Below are 19,570 nucleotides of genomic sequence, written 5' to 3' on the forward strand. Positions count from 1 at the left end.
CTAAAAAGGAGTGGGAGGTGAAAAATCACAGCAGGACCTCAGACAAGGAGCTGTGGGGCTTCACTGAGAGCATGTATGTGCATAAGGGGTCACAGGCCACGTTTGGGAAAGAGCTTGGATGTCAATCAAGGAGCTGGTCTGATTTCCCTATAGATGATGGATGGATAGTCTCTGGAGATTCTCAAACCGAAGGTGACCCGATTCAGTGCCTTCCCCAACCCGGCCCCTCAGCTTCTACCCGGAAAGCTCTCTCATCCCCCGCGTCTGCTCTCGCCCTCTCTGCAGATCATCAAGGACCAGAAACTGCTCGTGATCGTCGGGGGCATGCTGCTGATCGACCTGTGCATCCTGATTTGCTGGCAGGCCGTAGACCCCCTGCGAAGGACGGTGGAGAAGTATAGCATGGAGGTAAGCTCGGGGCACCAGACACAGAGGGGCAGAGGCCGCCCGCCCATCCATCCACTCAACTGCCCGGGGTGCACTTCCGGGGAAGAAATCGAGGTAGTCATGGAGAGATCACCACAGGTCCACATGGGCCCACCTTCTCTATCGGGGACCCCCATTATTTGTTTCCTCCATTTTAGACACACATTATTTCAGGAAGGCCAGCTATAAGGTCTTCACCCCTGGGGGAGAAATGGTGAAAGAATTTGTCTGGGTATATTGATACATGCAGAATTAAAGGGAAATGTCGGCCACTTAAAGGAGTATATTTTCTACATGCAGTAGAAATCCCCACGTATCTGATCTATTCGGTCCAGAAACTACATTGCCTTTTTCTTCTCTTCTTTAAGACAAGTTCCCTAACGAGTGCTACTAGGGAATAAGCACGCCAAGAGCTCCTTTGATTTTCAAAGCGATAAACAAGAGATTTCTTTTCACACAGTTGATACCAGAAATTTATTGTTAAAATGAAGAGCCTTACATAAAAGCACTGTTAAATATATATTGGAATAACCTTGCACTCGGCTTTGCCCTTCTCTCAGTGATCTTCCTAGGATGCGCTAGATTAGGGAAGTTCAAGAGGAAGGAAGTAGCGTCTTTGTTGATTTTCTCTAGGAACAAGTAAATAGGCCTTTGCCGGAGGGACTAGCTGAACGGTGTGTGCTGTGTGCTGCTTCCCCGTGGCGTAGCATCTTCTACTGAGAAAACTGGAATTCTCTCCAGTTCTTCCACTGCATTCTTAGGGAAATCTTTTTGTGGGTTTTAGTGTTAATTCTTAAACTAAACAGGAAAGGGTCATTTTTTTACACTGGGTGAAGAAATTTTTATCCTTCTGGACAAGAAGGTTTTCTAGCAAATAAGATGCCTGGCCTCGTTGGTTTGGAGGCAGACACAGGGTTTACTCAGCTCAGTAAGACAATTGTGGAATCAGAACGGTGGCTGAGGGTGCTGGTCCTGATGGCGTGATTTAGGAGGGAGACTTAGGGCTGTGCGGCTCCATCTCATCGCCTTAAATATACATCCTGGGGGAAGCAGACCCAGCGAACCCAGACAGTCCCAGCTCTAGCTGTGCCCGTGGATCAAGGGGTCTGGACCTCAGCTGAGGTCGCTTGAAGACAAAGGTTGTTTCCAGAAGAGAGGTGATATCTGGTCACCATTTATCTACACAGGGGGCAAAAGAGCAGTCTTATACCCCAAGTATAGGACTTCCCTCCCGAGGGAATTCTTCACTCACCACCAGGATTTGGAAATTCAGACAGGATGTCAACACGAGGAACAGCTGCCACTGGCTAACTGTATCCCCAGGCCTGGGGCGATGATAATCACAAGCAGTCATGCTAATAATAGTAATGATGATGGTGATGGTAGCCAGCCTTGTGTTACCTCATTGAATCCTCACAGTAACTCTGTGGAATAAATGCAATCCCATTTTAATGATGAGGAAACAGAAACCCAGAGAGGTTATATAACTTACCCAAGATTATGGAGCAGGTCAGTGGCAATACCACTAACTGCCCTCTCAACCTGCCTTTCAACATATCACAGCACTTTGCAGTTTTAAAGGTTTTCATAGATCTTTGGTCATTTGCCACAGATCTGTGAAGTGGGCAGGGCAGGGAAGTGTTTCCACATTCTACAGATAAAGACTAAAATTAGAGTCATGGGCCGACTGAGGACCCAGGATGTAGAGAGGGAAGAAAGGCCGGTCTAACAGAGCTTGTGGGAGGACCTGGAGCGGGGACAGACGGAAAGAAACCACACCCAGCTGGCTTGATGCTAAGCCCAAGGGCAGGCGAGGAGACGGGCGCTGCTACCTCCTTTCAAGGTTCAGGTGGGGGCTGAGCATCCACTAGGGGTTGCCAGGCTCCAGCTGTGTGTGGGGGGAGGGGGAGGCTATCGGGCTGGAGTCAGCCTGAGTCAGCAGACTCTGGAAATGGATCCGGGAAGCCTGTCCCTGGGGACCATTTAAAGATCAGCCTTGTGAGGTCTGATTCGTCTAAGTGATGGTTTGCTATCACCCGTCTTACCCTTCTTCCTTGCTTTCTGTAACAAGTACTGCTGCTCTCCAGCTCTGTGTGCAGAACCCTAGCCCTTGCCAGACCTTCCAGGGCAATGGTTCTCAAACTGAGAACCTGCAAGGGGCCACGGAAATGCCTCTCTGTGTAAGTGAGGAAACTGAGTCTGGGAACGGGAAGGTCCTGCCCGGGGCATCCAGACGTCCCCAGGCAGGCAGGAGAGCCAGCCCTGACTCTGTTTCTCTCCAAGTATCTGCTGAGATTCCCCTCTAAACCTTTTCTGGCCTGCTCCTCTTTTTCTCTTATGTTAGAGTTGCCCCGTCATTCTGTTGCCATGGTAGCAGAACCCTTTGATTTGTTGACCCACAGGCCCGTAGGTTTATTGTCAGTTTATTGTCATTTTTCCACCAGTGCTCTGCTGTCAGGTGTTCTCTGTCAGACGCAGCATGATGGTTGAACTGTGTGCCCAGGGGATGAGGCGTCCTAAATTCTCCTCGAGAGGCTCTTTTTCCTAGGCCCCCCAGCGAGATAGAAAATCCACTGGAGGAGAGGTGATCAAAGATCTTTGTGGTCTGCTCCCTCTTCCCTCACCCACCTCAGACGGCTTAGAGTGCTCTGGATACCCTGAACACGTCAGGATTCCAGGTACAGGCCTTGCGCTGTGTTTTATTATCAAGACTGTGCCCCATGCTTCCCCCCTTCTGGAACCTTCTCTGACAAGTAAATAACCTTCAGTCCTAGGCCCCCCTGTTACCTCTGTGGGGACGTGTCCCCGAGTTCCTTGCCTCCACCAGATTGACAAGCCTGCTCTTCCCCACTGCGGCCCTAGGATCCTCAACATCCCTCTGGGGACACTTGCCAGGCTTCCTCTGTGCCGAGTGCTTCCCTGACCCGCCCCACCCACCCACCCGCACTGGACCACCAGCTTCTCTAGGACAGGGTGATGTCTGAGCAGTCTCCCTCACTGCCAGCCCAACGCCCCTGCATGAATCTTCCTTCTTCCATCTTCCACGGGGGAGACAGAGGTGGGCGCAGCAGCCATGGCCCCACAGGCTAGTGGGGGCTCATAGTGAACACGTGGACAAATAAGCATAATTATGTTATATCACATAGATCCTGATAAAGAAACAGGGAGAAGAGTTTGAGAATAACAGGAAGGACCCATGGGGCAGTTCTCCCAGTGAGAGTACATGCAAGTGTCCAGGGAATGAAAGTTGGATTCTGAAGTCCTCCTGGAGGCCTCCGGCGCCACAGCCTCATGCATGTCTATGTAATAACTATTCACCTAGCATTTGTTACCTGCCAGCTATATTTTCTCCCAGTCCATATTTTCTCTTTTCATTCTCTTAACGCTGTCCTTTGCAGAGCAGAATCTTTTTTTATTTTAATAAAATCCAACTTATCGAATACTTTTTTCATGGATCATGCTTATGGTATTGCATCTAAAAATTTATTGCCAAACTCAACATCATCTAAATTTTTTTTTCCTGTTATCGTCTAGAAGTTTTATAGTTTAGGATTTTACATTTTGGTTTTTAACCCATATTTTTTATTTAGGAATTTAAATTTGATGGGGTGACACTGATTAATAAGAGTACATAGGTTTCAGGTAAACATTTCTGTAGCATTTGAATGTAGATTGTGTGTGTGCCCATCACCCAAAGTCAGATCATTTTCCATCACCGTATATTTGTCCCTCTTTATGCCCCTGTCCCCACCTGCCTTCCCCTGGTAGCCACTGTACTTTTATCTATGTCCATGAGTCTCATTTTTATATCCCACCTATGTGTGAAATCATATAGTTCTTAGCTCTTTCTGATTTACTTATTTCACCCAGTAAAATAGCCTCAAGGTCCGTCCATGTTGTCATAAATGGCAGTGTGTCATCATTTCTACGGCTGAATGGTATTCCATTGTGTATATACCGTATTTTTCGCTCCATAAGACGCACCTGATCATAAGATACACCTAGGGTTTTAAGGAGGAAAATAAGAAAAAAAATATTCCGAACCAAATGGTGTGTTAAAATATTTAATAAAATACTGTATTTTTTGCTCCATAAGACACATGGGCATTTTCCCCTCCATTTTGGGGAGGGGGGGAAGTACGTCTTATGGAGCAAAAAATACGGTATATACCACATCATCTTTATGTAATCCATGTTGAGTTAATTTTTATGAAAGGTGCAAGGTCAGCGTCTAGATTTGTTTTTATGTACATAAATGCCTAGTTGTTCCAGCACTGTCTGTTGAAGATGCTGTCTTTCTCCATTAGATTGCCTTTCCATCTTTGTCAGAGATCAATTGACTATATTTGTGTAGACCTCTTTCTGGGCTCCTTGATGTTATTTTATTTTATTTTAATTTATTGTGTTTACATAGATTCAAGTGTCCCATCGAATATATCTTTCTCCCCCCCACCCCTGTGTTCCCCTTGATACCCCCATTGCCCCCTCCCCCAACACCCTCCCCTCCTCCCTCCAGGATTTGCTGTCCTGCACTCTTTGTCTCTGTGTTATGTATACATAATTTCACTAATCCCTTTCCCCTCTCTGATCCCATCCTCTCTTTCCCTTTCCCTCTGTTCCCTTTGACCCCACCTCTGTCTCTATTTCATTCCTTAATTCACATTGTTAATTAGATTTCTCATATGAGTGGGGTCATATGATATTTTTCTTTCTCTGCCTGGCTTATTTCACTTAGTATAATAGTCTCCAGATCCATCCATGTTGTCTCAAAAGGTAAGATTTCCTTTTTCACGGCAGTGTAGTATTCCCTTGTATATATGTACCACAGCTTTTTAATCCACTCATCCACTGATGGGCACTTGGCTGTTTCCAGATCTTGGCTATTGTAAACAATGCTGCAATAAACATGGGTGTGCATGTCTTCTTTTGAATCAGTGATTTGGTATTAGGATATATTCCTAAAAGTGCGATAGCTGGGTCAAATGGCAGATCCGTTTTTAATTTTTTCATGAAACTCCATACTGTTTTCCACAGTGGCTGCACAAGTCTGCATTCCCACCAGCAGTGCAGGAGGGTTCCCTTTTCTCCACACCTTCGCCAGCACTTATTGTGTGTTGATTTGTTAATGAGCGCCATTCTGACAGGTGTGAGGTGGTATCTCATTGTGGTTTTAATTTGTATTTCTCTGATGATTAGTGATGTTGAGCATTTTTTCATATGCCTATTGGCCATCTGTATGTCTTCTTTGGAGAAGTGTCTATTCAGTTCTTTTGCCTATTTTTTTATTGGATTGCTTACCTTCCTGTTGTTGAGTTTTACAAGTTCTTTATAAATTTTGATTATTAACTCCTTATCAGAAGTATTGTCAAATATGTTCTTCCATTGTGTGGTTTGTCTTTTTATTCTGTTCTTATTGTCTTTAGCTGTGCAAAATCTTTTTAGTTTGATATAGTCCCATTTGTTCATCCTGCCCTTTATTTCACTTGCCCTTAGAGATAAATCAGCAAATATATTGCTGCGAGAGATGTTGGAGAGCCTACTGCTATGTTTTCTTCCAAGATGTTTATGGTTTCACGACTTACATTTAAGTCTTTTATCCATTTTGAGTTTATTTTTGTGAATGGTGTAAGTTGGTGACCTAGTTTCAATTTTTTGCATGTACCTGTCCAGTTTTCCCAACACCATTTGTTAAAGAGACTGTCTTTACTCCGTTGTATGCTCTTACCTCCTTTGTCAAATATCAATTGACCATAGAAGCATGGGTTTATTTTGGGGTTCTCTATTCTGTTCCATTGATCTATATGCCTGTTCTTATGCCAGTACCAAGCTGTTTTGAGTACAATGCCTTGTAGTATAACTTGATGTCAGGGAGTGTAATACCCCCCACTTTATTCTTCTTTTTCAAGATTGCTGAGGCTATTCGTGCTTTTTTGTGGTTCCATATAAATTTTTGGAATATTTGTTCTATATCTGTGAAGTATGCCATTGGTATTTTAATAGGACTTGCATTGAGTTTATAGATTGCTTTGGGTAGTATAGACACTTTAATGATGTTTATTCTTCCTATCCATGAACATGGTATATGCTTCCACTTGTTTGTATCTTCCTTGATTTCTTTTGTCATTGTTTTATAATTTTCTGAGTATAAGCCTTGAACCTCCTTGGTTAAATTTACTTTTAGGTACTTTATTTTTTGTTGTTGCATTAGTGAAGGGAATTGTTTCCTTAATTTCTCTTTCAGACAGTTCATTGTTGGTGTATAAAAATGCCACTGATTTCTGAATATTGATTTTATATCCTGCCACCTTGCTGAATTCATTTATCAGGCCCAGTAGATTTTTGACTGAGATTTTAGGGTTTTCTATGTATAGTATCATATCATTAGCAAATAATGATTGTTTTACTTCTTCTTTTCCAATTTGGATGCCTTTTTTTTTTTTTTAATAAATCTTTATTTTAATGGGGTGACATCAATAAATTAGGGTACATACATTCAAAGAAAACATTTCCAGGTTATCTTGTCATTTAGTTCTGTTGCATACCCATCACCCAAAGCGAGATCATCCTCCGCCACCCTCCATCCAGTTCTCTCTGTACCCCTCCCCCTCCCCCTCTCCCTCCTTCCCTCCCCCCACCTCCCCATAGCCACCACACTCCTGTCCATGCCTCTTAGTCTCGCTTTTATGTCCCACCAATGTATGGAATCCTGCAGTTCCTGTTTTTTTCTGATTCGCTTATTTCACCCCGCACAATGCTACCAAGACTCCACCATTCCTCTATAAGTGATCCAATGTCACCATTTCTCCTAGCTGAATAGTATACCATGGTGTATATGTGCCCCATCTTCTTCATCCAGTCCTCTATTTTTTCTTACAGTGATTAAAAGCCTTTAAGCAAACTCTTGGCCAATACAGCAAGAATCCCTAAAAGAGTAGTGTCCTTAACATGTTCCCCAAGTCCAAGTTGGCCCCATCACCATGCCAAATCCCTGAAAAATGCAACCCAACCACAGTTCAGTCTGTTAGGAGCTGTCACAGGGAGCAGGAGTCCAGGAAGTTCCCCATTTGGATGCCTTTTATTTTTTTGTTGTCTGATTGCTGTGGCTAGGACTTCCAGAACTATGTTGAATAAGAGTGGTGAAAGGGGGCACCCCTGCCTTGTTCCTGATCTTAAGCGGATTGCTTTTAAGTTTTGCCCGTTGAGTATGATGTTGGCTGTGGGTTTGTCATAGAGGGCCTTTATCATGTTGAGATATATTCCCTGTATTCCCACTTTTCTGAGAGTTTTGATCATAAATGGGTGCTGGATTTTATCAAATGTTTTTTCTTTGTGTATTGATATTATCATGTGATTTTTCTCCTTCCTTTTGTTTATGTGATGAATCACATTGATTGATTTACAAATATTGTACCAGCCTTGCCTCCCCAGATTAAATTCCATTTGATCATAATGTATCATTTTTTTCATGTATTGCTGGATCAAGTTTGCTAATATTTTGTTGAGAATTTTAGCATCTAAGTTCATCAGGAATATTAGCCTATAGTTTTCTTTCTTTATAGTGTCCTTGCCTGGTTTTGGAATGAGGATTATGCTCGCCTCATAAAAGGAGCTTGGAAGTCTTCCCTCATCTTGAATTTTTTGAAATAGCTTAAGAAGGATAGGAGTTAGTTCTTCTTTGAATATTTGGTAAAATTCACCTCTTAAGCCATCTGGCCCAGGACTTTTGTTTGTTGGGAGTTGTTTTTTTTATAACTGTTTCAATCTCATTTGTTGTAATCAGTCTGTTTAGGTTTTCTGATTCTTGCAAATTGATTTTTGAAAGATTATATGTTTCAAGGAATGTGTCCATTTCATCTAGATTGTCTAATTTTTTGGCATACAGTTCTTTGTAATATTTTCTTACAATCCTTTGTATTTCTTCTATGACAATTGTTACTTCTCCACCCTTGTTTCTAATTTTATTTATTTGAGTCCTCTCTCCTTTTTTCTTGGTGAGTCTGGTTAAAGGTTCATCAATCTTGTTTACCTTTTCAAAGAACACACTCTTGGTTTCATTGATCCTCTGTATTTATTTTTTTTTAGCCTCTATGTCATTTATTTCCGCTCTGATCTTTATTATTTCCTTCCTTCTTCTTCCTCTGGACTTTACTTGCTGTTCTTTTTCTAGTTCTTTTAGATGCAGGGTTAAGTTATTTATTTGAGCTTTTTCTTGCTTCTTAAGTTATGCCTGTAATGCTGTGAACTTCCCTCTCAGGACTGCTTTTGCTGTGTCCCATAAATTTTGAGTTGTCTGTTCATTTTCATTTGTTTCAAGGAAATTTTTTATTTCTTCCTTGATCTAATTGTTAACCCATTTGTTATTTAATAACATGCTATTTAGTCTCCAAGTGTTTGCATGTTTTTCAGGTTTTCTATCATAGTTAATTTCTAATTTTGTGCCATTGTGGTCAGAGAAGATGCTTGGTATGATTTCAATATTCTTAAATTTATTGTGACTTTTTGTGTCCTAACATGTGGTCTATCCTAGAGAATGTACCATGAGCACTTGAAAAGAATGTATATTCTGCTGCTTTAGAGTGAAAGGTTCTGAAGATATCTATTAAATCCAGTTGATTTAATGTGTCATTTAAAGCTGCAGTTTCTTTATTAATTTTTTTGTCTTGAGGATCTATCCATTAAAATCCCCTATTATTATAGTATTGCTGTTGATCTCGCCCTTTATGTCCATCAAAATCTGCTTTATATATTTAGGTGCTCCTATATTAAGCACATAGATATTTATAATGGTTATATCTTCCTGTTGGATTGCTCCCTTTATCATTATGTAATGACCCTCTTTATCCCTTACTATAGTTTTTGTTTTAAAGTCTATTTTGTTATTTTGATTATGATGTGTCTTGGTGTAAGTCTTTGGGTTCCTCTTTAATGGGACTCTGTGCTTCTTGAACTTGTGTGACTTTTCCTTCATCAATTTAGGGAAGTTTTCAGCTATGATTTCTCCAATCAGATTCTCTATCCCTTGTTCTTTCTCTTTTTCTTCAAGAACCGCTATGATGCAGATGTTGTTTCTCTTCATGTTGTCACAGAGCTCTCTTAGAGTTTCCTCAGACTTTTTGAGCCTCTTTTCTTTTTGCTGCTTTGCTTTCTTGCTTTCATTTTTCTTGTCCTCTAAATCACTGATTCAATCCTCTGCTTCATCCAGCCTGCTTTTAATTCCTTCTAGTATAGTCTTCATTTCTGATATTGTATTTGTCATTTCTGACTGATTCTTTTTTATGATTTCAATGTCCTTTTTGATGCTTGCTATCTCTTTATTTAGGTGCTCATTATGTCCATTCATTGTTGCTCTAAGATCTTTGAGCATCCTAACAATCATTATTTTAAACTTTGCATCTGGTAATTTGGTTACTTCCATCTCATTCAGTTCTTTTTCTGGGGATTTCTCTTGTTGATTCATTTGAGTCATTTCTCTATCTTCCCATTTTTTCTGTGTATAGACTCCTTTGGATGTGCTGTTTGAATAGATAGTTGAGTCTAGGGTTTAAGTTTTCTGCTTCCAGCTATTAGTTGTATTTGTTCTAGATCTTCTTGGGTTGGCATCATCTGTTGTTTGTAATCTGCTGTGGGCTACCTGTCATCAGTTACTGCTCTTTTTGCTGTTTGCATGGGTGGTTTTCTGTGCCTGGGTAGCGTGGGAGGGGCCAACCTGTCTATAAAGATAAGCTTCCTCCTGCTTAGAGCTGTCAGCAGCTCCATACAAGCTGCAAGCTCTGAGAGATTTGCCTCTACTTTTCAGCCATTCCAGCTCCTCTTGCAGCTGCCTTGTCTTTCCAGAGTCCTCTGTTGAAAGACTATAGTGTGGGCCTGACTGGCCTCACCTAACCTACCCCTGTACAGATTGCAAGCTTGTTGGGTTAGGGCAGCAGAGGTTGGGAATACAACGTTAGTGGGACCCTCTACTTCAGAGGTCTCTTGGGCTGTAGCTCAGTACAGGGAATGTGGCCCCCACTCCAGGACCTAATCCCTCAGCCTCTGCTGGGTACCTGAATTTTATTTCTCCCCAACAAGGTGAGCCACAAGAAAGTCTGAATTCCTCTGATTTTCTCTTTCTGCTGTCTCTAATTGCTAGGTACTCACTGGGCCCAGCAGGGAACTCCAGGGATTAGTGTGGGGGCAGTGGGCGTGGCTTGCTCTTTGGTCCCAGTTGTCACTCTATCCAGATTATTTTTTTTTACCAACCTTAGTAGGGTGTTGCCACAGGAGCGCGGTGGGTGTGGCCTCTGAGTCTCAGCGGTGTGGCCTGCCTGCTGCCACTGCCTTTCTGGGGGTGGGGCACATTCTCAGCAGTGTAGGGGGGAGGTGTAGCTTGGGTCTCACTGGAAACCTAAGTCACGGACCCACTCCCTTGCTTCTTCACCTTTCTTAACGAGCCTTTCCCCTGACTGGATATGGAGAGGTTTCCAGGTGTGGGGCAGCTGCCTTTTCCCAGACTGGTGCAGAACAAAGGGATAGCTCCTTCCCTGTATATGTCCACTTTTTCCCTGGAGAATGACTCAGCGCAGGTGTTCTGATCACCATCACCGTGTCTCTCCCCGTGCCTCCAACTTTACACTTTCCTCATGCAACTCCAGTCCTCTCAGCTCTCCTGCCCCTGGATCCCCAGGCAAGTGGCCACGAGCGAGATTTTCTGCACGGGTCCTTTAAGGCTGAATCTGCCATTCTGAAAGCTATCTCCCCCCTGCAGACAGAAACCCTGCTCTTTTCACCACTCAATGCTGTCTAGTTGCCTATTCTAGTCACTTGGGCTCCAAGCTGGGGCTCCGAGACTAGGGCTGAGGCCCCCCACATCTCAGGGTTCCTCTCCCTGCAGTGAGAGTCCTTCTGGGCACTCCGCTGCCCCCCGCTCCTGATAACGGGGCAGCCCCCATTGTGTCTCTGCACTTCCTACCAGACTCAGTGTGGTTTCTTCTGTGATCCTTGGTTATAGTCGAGTCCTCTTCATTTTATCCAAAGTTGATTTTTCACGATGATTGTTCTTAAATTAAGTTGTAATCCAAATTTGGTCCTGGGAGGTGGCTGTTGTAACGTCTGCCTACTCCGTGGCCATCTTGGAATCTCCAATACCACACTGTCTTGATTACTATAGTATTATAGTAAGTCTTAAAGTTAAATAGTGTCAAAGTTCTTTGATTTTGTTCTTTAATATTATATTAGCTATTCTGGGTCTTTTCCCTTTGTTGATATCTACAAAGTAACTTGCTCTTTGATCAGGATTGTATTGAATCTCAATAGACCAAGCTGGGAAGAATGGACATATTAACAACATTGAGTCTTCCTATCCATGAACATGGAATATCTTTCCACTTATATAGATCTACTTTGATTTTTTTCATCAGAGTTTTGTAGATTTCTTTATATAGATTTTATACATATTTTGTTAGATTTATGCCCAAGTAACTTTGATTTTAGTGCTAATATAAATGGTATTGTGTTTTTAAATTCAAATTCCAATTGTTCATTTCCAGTATATAAGAAAGCAATTGAGTTTATATATTAAGCTTGTGTTCTTCAACCTTGTTCTAATTGCTTATTAGCTCCAGGACGGGTTTTGTTGATTCTTTGGGACTATCTACATAGATAATCATGTCACCTGCAAAAGAATTTATTTCTTCCTTCCCAATCTGTATACCTTTTATTTCCTTTCTTTTCCTATTTTTGTATTAGCTAGGACTCCCAGTACAGTATTGAATAGGAGTGGTGAGAGGGGAAAGCATCAAATTTCTCACTGTAAACCTTGAAGTTAATGCATCTTTGTTTTCTTAAAGGTTACATATGTAATAGTTCTTCTGGCCAAAGCTAAGGGTGTCTTTGGGGAGGTAACAGGAAGAGAAAATGATGCAGGCAGAGCCAGATTATTAGGAACTTTGTGTGCTAAGCAGAGAAGTTAAAACTTCACAATTAGAGACAATTAATCAGGGAGGTGACAGGATCCGATCTGCTCTGGCTGCAGAGTGAGAACAGATGGAGGGTGAGGCTGGAGGCCCAGAGATGGCTCAGAGGTGGTTTTTACAGTAATCCTAGCAGGAGCTGATGGCAACTTAAAGCAGGGCAGTTGCAACGGGAACACAAAGAAGTAGATGGATTTGAGAGCTATTAAGTAAGCCAATATGACGGGCTTGATGATTTATTGACTCCGAGAGGTGAGCACAGGGAGGCAGCAAAGGGCAATGCCCAGATCTCTGGTTGGTAGATTCACTGAGGCAGGGTATAGAATGAGGAGTGGGTTTGGGAGGGGTCATGGGCGGTTCATTTCTGAGCAGAGGGGCTTGGGAGATTGGATGCAGGGTCCTAGAGCACAGGGGAGCAGTTGGTCCAGTAGATAAAGATTTAGGGGGAGGGGCAGTTAGCATGTTGAAAATGGAGCTGAGGGAATAAGTGTGGTCACCCAGAGAGTGGTACAGTAAGAAGTGAAGATATCCTGACTGGAGCCCGAGGGACCACTGAGTGGTAATGGGAACAGGAAGAGAAACCAGGGAAGGGGACTTTAAAGTGGTGATCAGAAGAGGGTAGCCAGGAGAGAGAGCCTTCCATGGGTGGGGCCATGGGAGAGAGAGCTGTCTATGCAGTGGGGAAATTTGAAGAAGGAAGAAGTCTCCAAAGACAAATGCTCTAAACGAAGGCGAGGACTGGTGGGTGCCCCACCCATGGACCGGCCCCTGGCTCATGCTCAGTGCTTCTTCGTTGCATCTCAGCCACTGCTGTACGGAGTCTGGTGGGAAGATCGGCTCTTTCTGCATTTCAGATATAGCAGGTGTGGGTAAATCTGCCAAGTATGTTAAAATGTTTTAAAATATAATTTGTATTTTTGGAAAAAAGGAAAAAATTCGCCTCTTTTGAACACCTACTCTACAGTGGCGATGGTGAGTAGGTAGCTGTTGCCCATACAGGTCTGCAGTTCAGGGAGAGGTGTGGGCTGGAGATGGGAACTTGGATGCAGTCAACACAGAGGTAAGATTGAAAGCCTTGGGTGAGAGCTCCTAGGGTGGGGGTCGTGGAGAAGGGGACCATGGACACACCCTCAGTCACACCAGTGCTCGAAGATCAAGGAGGCAGTAGGGAAACAGCAAAGACCTGCAATAAGAGACACAGAGATAAGGAGAGTTGGTGTCTTAGAAACCAAATAAAGAAAGTGTTTCAAGGAGTAAGTTTTGATGATGTGTGTCAAATGCTTATTTTAGATCAAGTAAGATGAAAACCAAGAACTGACACTGTGTGTGTATGTGTGTGCATTCACACACACCCATTTGTCTTATAAGGAAAATAATTTGAGTTAATGTCCCCAAAGGTAAAAACAGTACCTTCTGATGGTGTGAAGACAGCCTGTGAATCTAAGTAGAAGTGTGATTTATTTTTTTCCCAAGCCTTCCTTCTGTACCAGGCCACCACCCACACTTCTACTTGACCATTCTGAAATGGTTTTGAAACAGAGAAAAAATGGTGGTCAACACTCAAGGTCACTGAACATTGTACACCAAAGAGAGGCACAGGGCAGCCACTGAGGCATTACTCTGAGGCTGCCTTCACTCCCGGAAGCCTTCCCCCATCTGCTTCCCAGGCAGGCTGCAGAAGAGATGGGATTATGTGCAGTGCGTTCACCCACGGGAGCCATATGTGTGGTGTTCACTTACAAAAATGGCAGGAGGCTGTCCCCACAGGCTACCAAGCAGCCTGTATGAAGAATTCCCTGCACTCTGGGTTCTGTGGCTTTCTGGCCATTTGGGCAGTAATCAAGTTAAGGGCAGTCTGGGACAGAGGAGTGTTTCAAACTTCCCTCCACATCCCATGCTTTTATCATCTTTTTTGTTTTGTTTTGTTTTTTTATGGAAGCAAATGGGGGCTTTGGAAGTCCTGGACTACACTTGGCTTTGAAACTGGTGGCTTATTCCAGTTGTTTCTATGGAAACAGATATTGGAAGAGACAAATACATAGAATTTTAAATAAATTTAACTCTTCTACCTCCTTCTACAGTTCCTCTAAAAAATCCTAAAGCCGACATTTCCTGCAAACATCTGGTATGTTCACAAAGTTTGTCCAAACCTTGTCTTAACACCGTTCATTTGAAGTAAGAAGCCATCAGAATGGCCAGCGTGACACAAGTGCTGAAGATCAGGACCCACTCTGCTCTGTGGGCTGCTCTCAGGCAGCCTGGTGGCCCCCAGCTTCCGTGGGTCAGCACTGCCAGTCCTGGACAGTGGGCCAAGTCCTTGTCATTCATAGTCATCCGTGGGGTCCTGGATGGCCTGGCTGGGGCCCCGGCCAGACGCAGAGCAAGTTCTAGGCAGGGGGTAGTGGGGCTCCACGGGGACCTGTGATGGGTCTGTTCACTGAGGCTGCCCCAGTTGGCCTGACTACCTACTCTCTGGAAAGGGCTGCGTCATTTAAAACTCCGATCACATCCTTCTCCGGTGTAAAGTTCTTCCCATCTGCTAGAGGGGGAAGCCCCACTCAGCGGGTCGGGAGGCCCTCGAGGATCTGCCCTGTTTCCCTTCGCAGCCTCATCTCTCGGCCCCTCCTCATTCCTAGCATTCCGCTGTCCCGAGCTCCTGCACCTCACAGCGTCACCCTCTCCCTCACTCTGTGCCTTTGCCTGTATCGTCCTCTCTACCCAGGACACCCACCTTCCTGCCCCCGTATGCCATCTTCGTGTAAAAAAAAAAGCTCTACTTGACCTTCAAGAGGTGGCTCAAAAGCATCTGCTCCAGGAGACTTTGGGTCAGCAGGCTCCCTTGGATGCCTCTGTCTAGGCTCCCACCTCACCCTGTCTGCCTTCTCATCTGGTCACACCTCTGGTAATTATCTGTCTGTGCACCTGGCCCCCTAGTCCATGACGTCCTCAGAGGCCAAGGTCATCTGTGTGTCCCCAGCACCCACTGGCAGGGCCTGGCTCGGTACATATTTATTGAAGAAATTGTTCCTTCTACCTGGAACTCTCTCCCCATGCCACCGTATGTCCAACTTCAACCCATCTCTCTGGGCCCATTAAGCTGGATTCTCCAAGAAATGTCTTTGCCGAGTTGCAATTTAATTTAATATTACACCCTCACCTTTTATCAAGGGCCCACTTATGAGGCTAAAGCTGCCAATTGAAGAATGATTCAGCATCTTCTATAAAGAACTGTTGTTTGGTTTGTGACTTCGTGCCCCTGAGATAAAGGTCCACAGGATAATCCTAGAGGAAATTAGCCCCAGGAAATAGGCAGTGCTCTGCCCAGAAACTTGCGTCTACTTCCTTCCTTGGATCAGACAATCAGGCCATCGTACCTGCATAAGCCACTCTCTTTTCCTTTTAACCTTGGCTGCCAGAAAGTTGGAGCCAAATTCAACACTCTGGGCAATGACCATTTTATCACAGGTTCCTGGGAGATTATCTCTTCCACTGATCGTTTGTCTTTATTTCTCTAATTGTCCTGTGTGTTTGGGCTTTGACTGTGCGCTGCCTCAGGCCCTTTGGGAGAGGGAGCAAGATGTAAATTCCAGATTAAGTTATTAAAATGAGAACGGTAGGTGAGATTTAATTGGAAGGAAATGCTAGAGAGACATCTTAAGGATGTCCACAGGCATTCGCCTTCTGGCAGGGGTCCTGGCTCAGCCCGGGCTGCAGGGAGCACTGTGGGCCCGTGTTTGGACAGAAGGACTGCACCAGCCAGGCCGTATTTCTGGAACACCTCACATCTTGTCATCTTAGGTGAGTGGCGGAATTTTATTTCATGTTCTTCGTTGGCATCTCTTGTGCCTCTAGGAAGCACTTGGGCCCCAGAGGCTACTCAGGACAGAAAACAAAAGACACAGCACCACGTGGGCACCAAGGGACCGCCCTGACATGGGAGACTGGTCTCACCTGCCTGGTGCTCTCCGGGGGATGTGCTGTTTACTAGACATCCTCAAGTCCATGGGCCAGACGGCTGGGAAACTGTCTGTGATCCTGGCATCTTCTGACCATAGTGTGACTTGGAAAAGCCATTCCAGCTCTTGAGCACAGTGTTTAAATGCTGACGATTTTCTACACATTCATATCAGCAGAAACACAGGCTATGGCACCCACAGAGACCTTCCCTCTCTTTGCAAGGAAATTCCAACCAAACTGCCTCTTTGTAAATGGTGCGTCCCCAGGCACTCCTTTTATTTATGGGGCTGCTGTGCTCAGGCTTCCTTAAGGACCACAGTCTAACAGGCAAGTTTAGACTCACACCGAGTGGGCTCTTTCCAACAGCATCTTCTCCATGGCACGTGCCTGCAGACTCTTGGTTTTCAGTTTGAGTTACTGTGCTGAGGTACTTGGCTTTACTTTTCTAAAGTGTGAGCTAGGATTGAGTTTGGATTTAATGTCCTATAGAGCAGTGGTCCCCAACCCCCGGGCCATGGACCGGTACTGGTCCGTGGGCCATTTGGTACCGGTCCGCAGAGAAAGAATAAATAACTTACATTATTTCAGTTTTATTTATATTTAAGTCTGAACGATTTATTTTTACATGTAAGGCCAGGAGCCGCCATCGTGGCCATTCACATGCAGGTTCCCATTGGATTCGGGCAGACGATAAAGAAATGGCGGAGTCAGAGGACGGGGGGCCATCCTATTTATTGGTGTCTCACCAAGACAGGCAAACCACAAAAGAAGACAAGGGAAAAGCAGAAAACCAGCTCTTCCCATGAAGGGCAAGGGATCAGGGAAGCCCCTGCAATTGTGATAGCAGGAACTGTGTGTCCAAGCTCCTGGTCTGTCCCACTTTATAGTATAGAAAACCAAAATCCCTTAATCCAATATACAAACAAGGAAGTCTCTGATACAAAGTCACTTATCCAAGGCATAATTGGATTCCTCATGAGAGTGCACCACCCAGATCATACAATCAGTCAAGGGTGTGGGGAAAAGCTTAGTCCCAAAACCAAACCTTAGGCTACAACGACCTGGCCTGCTTATAGCCTGTCCCCCACACCCAATATAAGTCACAAGCAAGCAAACATATATATCATATTTACAAACTTATTTGACCAACATTACATTTTTCCGAAGCTGGAAACGGGGAGGCAGTCAGACAGACTCCCGCATGAGCCCAGACCGGGATCCACCTGGCATGCCCACCAGGGGGCGATGCTCTGCCCATCTGGGGCCTTGCTCTGTGTGACCAGAGCCATTCTAGCACCTGAGGCAGAGGCCATGGAGCCATCCCCAGCGCCCGGGCCATCTTTGCTCCTATGGAGCCTTGGCTGCGGGAGGGGAAGAGAGAGACAGAGAAGAAGGAGAGGGGGGTGTAGAGAAGCAGATGGGCACTTCTCCTGTGTGCCCTGGCCGGGAATCAAACCCAGGACTCCTGCATGCCAGGCTGACACTCTACCACTGAGCCAACCGGCCAGGGCCGATGTTTTATTTTTAAAAAATGACCAGATTCCCTCTGTTACATCCGTCTAAGACTCACTCTTGATGCTTGTCTCGGTCACATGATACATTTATTCGTCCCACCCTAAAGGCCAGTCCATGAAAATATTTTCTGACATTAAACCAGTCTGTGGCCCAGAAAAGATTGGGGACCACTGCTATAGAGGGTGAAAAAGTGAGAGAGAACATAGATTAGTCAAGGTGTGCTAGGTTTTGCTATGGTAACAACAAAAGAAGAGCAACTCAGTGGATTGAAACGAAGGTTCTTTATTCATTGTAATATTTGTCCACAGAGGGTCCCTGATAATTGTAACTTGCCCCCATAGCATGCTAACTTCAGGATGTAGCTTGTGGGGCACCTTCTAGGATGGTTTTTGTGGCAGAAGGAAAGAGTGCGTGGCAAATTGTTCACTGACTTTTAAAGTTTCCACTCCAAAGTGTCACATGTCACTCCACTCGTTTTTTATTGGCCAGAATGTGTTAACTCTCCATGCATGAGTTCAGTGGGGCAGGGAAGAGCAGTCCTACAACATGCCCAGAGGGGAAGCAGGTGTTGATGTCCAGCCATACTGGCTACTATATATAGTAAAGTCCATCCAGTTTCCTATTACCATCACAGACACCGCCCAAGCCACTAGAAATTAAGCTTCATGAGAACACAGGAAGAGGGATGGTTGTATTTTAGTTACTGCTGTATCCCCAGCACCTGAGAAAGTGCCTGGCACATAGTACACACTCAGTAAATAATACTAGTTCAATACTTGAATGAATCTAGCTTAAAGCCACCTCATTAGATCAATGGGGTGTTCTCTGAGTCTGTCTTAGTCTTGCAGACCCTACTGCCAAATCCTATCCAAACCCATCACTTCTGCCCATTTCCACTGCTACCCCTGAGGTCCAAAGCATCACCATGTCTCGTCATCTGGGGCACCGTGAGCTAAAGCTACAGTTGGCACACAATGGAGGAGAGGTATGATGAGGATAAACAACCTTTCGCGTTTAAGCCACTGAGTTGTTGCTTATTATTGTTGTTACCAAAAATTTCTAAACAGGCTCCCTGCTCCCACTCATTGCCCCTCCCAAGCCATTCTCACATGGCAGAGGAATCTTTTTTAAATATATATATAATTCATATACCATAAAATTCTGTTTTAAAATGTACATACAGTGGTTTTCAGTACATTCATAAGGTTTTGCAGCCATCCGCACTATCTCATTCTGTAAAATTTCTATCACCCCAAAAAGAAACCCTGTTTTTTTACCCAAGAATTCCCATTTCCCCTTTCTTTCCGCCCCTGGCAACCACAACTCTACTTTATGCCTCTGCATTGTATCAACAGCATGTATCAGTACTTCATTCCTTTTTGTGGCTGAAGAGTATTCCTTTATACAAATACATCACATTCTGTTTATCCATTCATCAGTTGATGGATATTTTGGGGTTATTTTTACTTTTTGAATTCCACTACTATTAATAATTCTGCTATGAGTATTCATGTGCAGGGTTTTGTGTGAATATGTTTTCCATTCTCTTGAGTATATCCATAGATGTAGAACTGCTGGGCGATGTGGTGGTAACTCTGTTTGACATTTTTAGCAACTACTGAACAGTCCTAAATGGTGCCCGGCGGCTGCACCATTTTGCATTCCTGCCAGCAACATATGAGAGTTCCAGTGACTCCACATTGTCACCAACACTTTTTATCTGC

The 19,570-nt window shown here is 44.2% G+C and overlaps 1 protein-coding gene across 1 annotated transcript in view; it reads left to right on the top strand.

Moving 5' to 3' along the window:
- Window positions 1-19,570, top strand: part of GABBR2 (gamma-aminobutyric acid type B receptor subunit 2) — a 383,643-nt gene that overhangs the window by 317,097 nt on the left and 46,976 nt on the right. The window contains exon 13 of the mRNA XM_066367578.1: window positions 286-408. Coding sequence (XP_066223675.1) covers window positions 286-408 — 123 coding nt within the window. The remainder of the gene's footprint in view (window positions 1-285; window positions 409-19,570) is intronic.

The sequence above is a fragment of the Saccopteryx leptura genome, chromosome 2 (assembly GCF_036850995.1).
Source record: "Saccopteryx leptura isolate mSacLep1 chromosome 2, mSacLep1_pri_phased_curated, whole genome shotgun sequence".
In the NCBI taxonomy this organism is placed as follows: domain Eukaryota; kingdom Metazoa; phylum Chordata; class Mammalia; order Chiroptera; family Emballonuridae; genus Saccopteryx; species Saccopteryx leptura.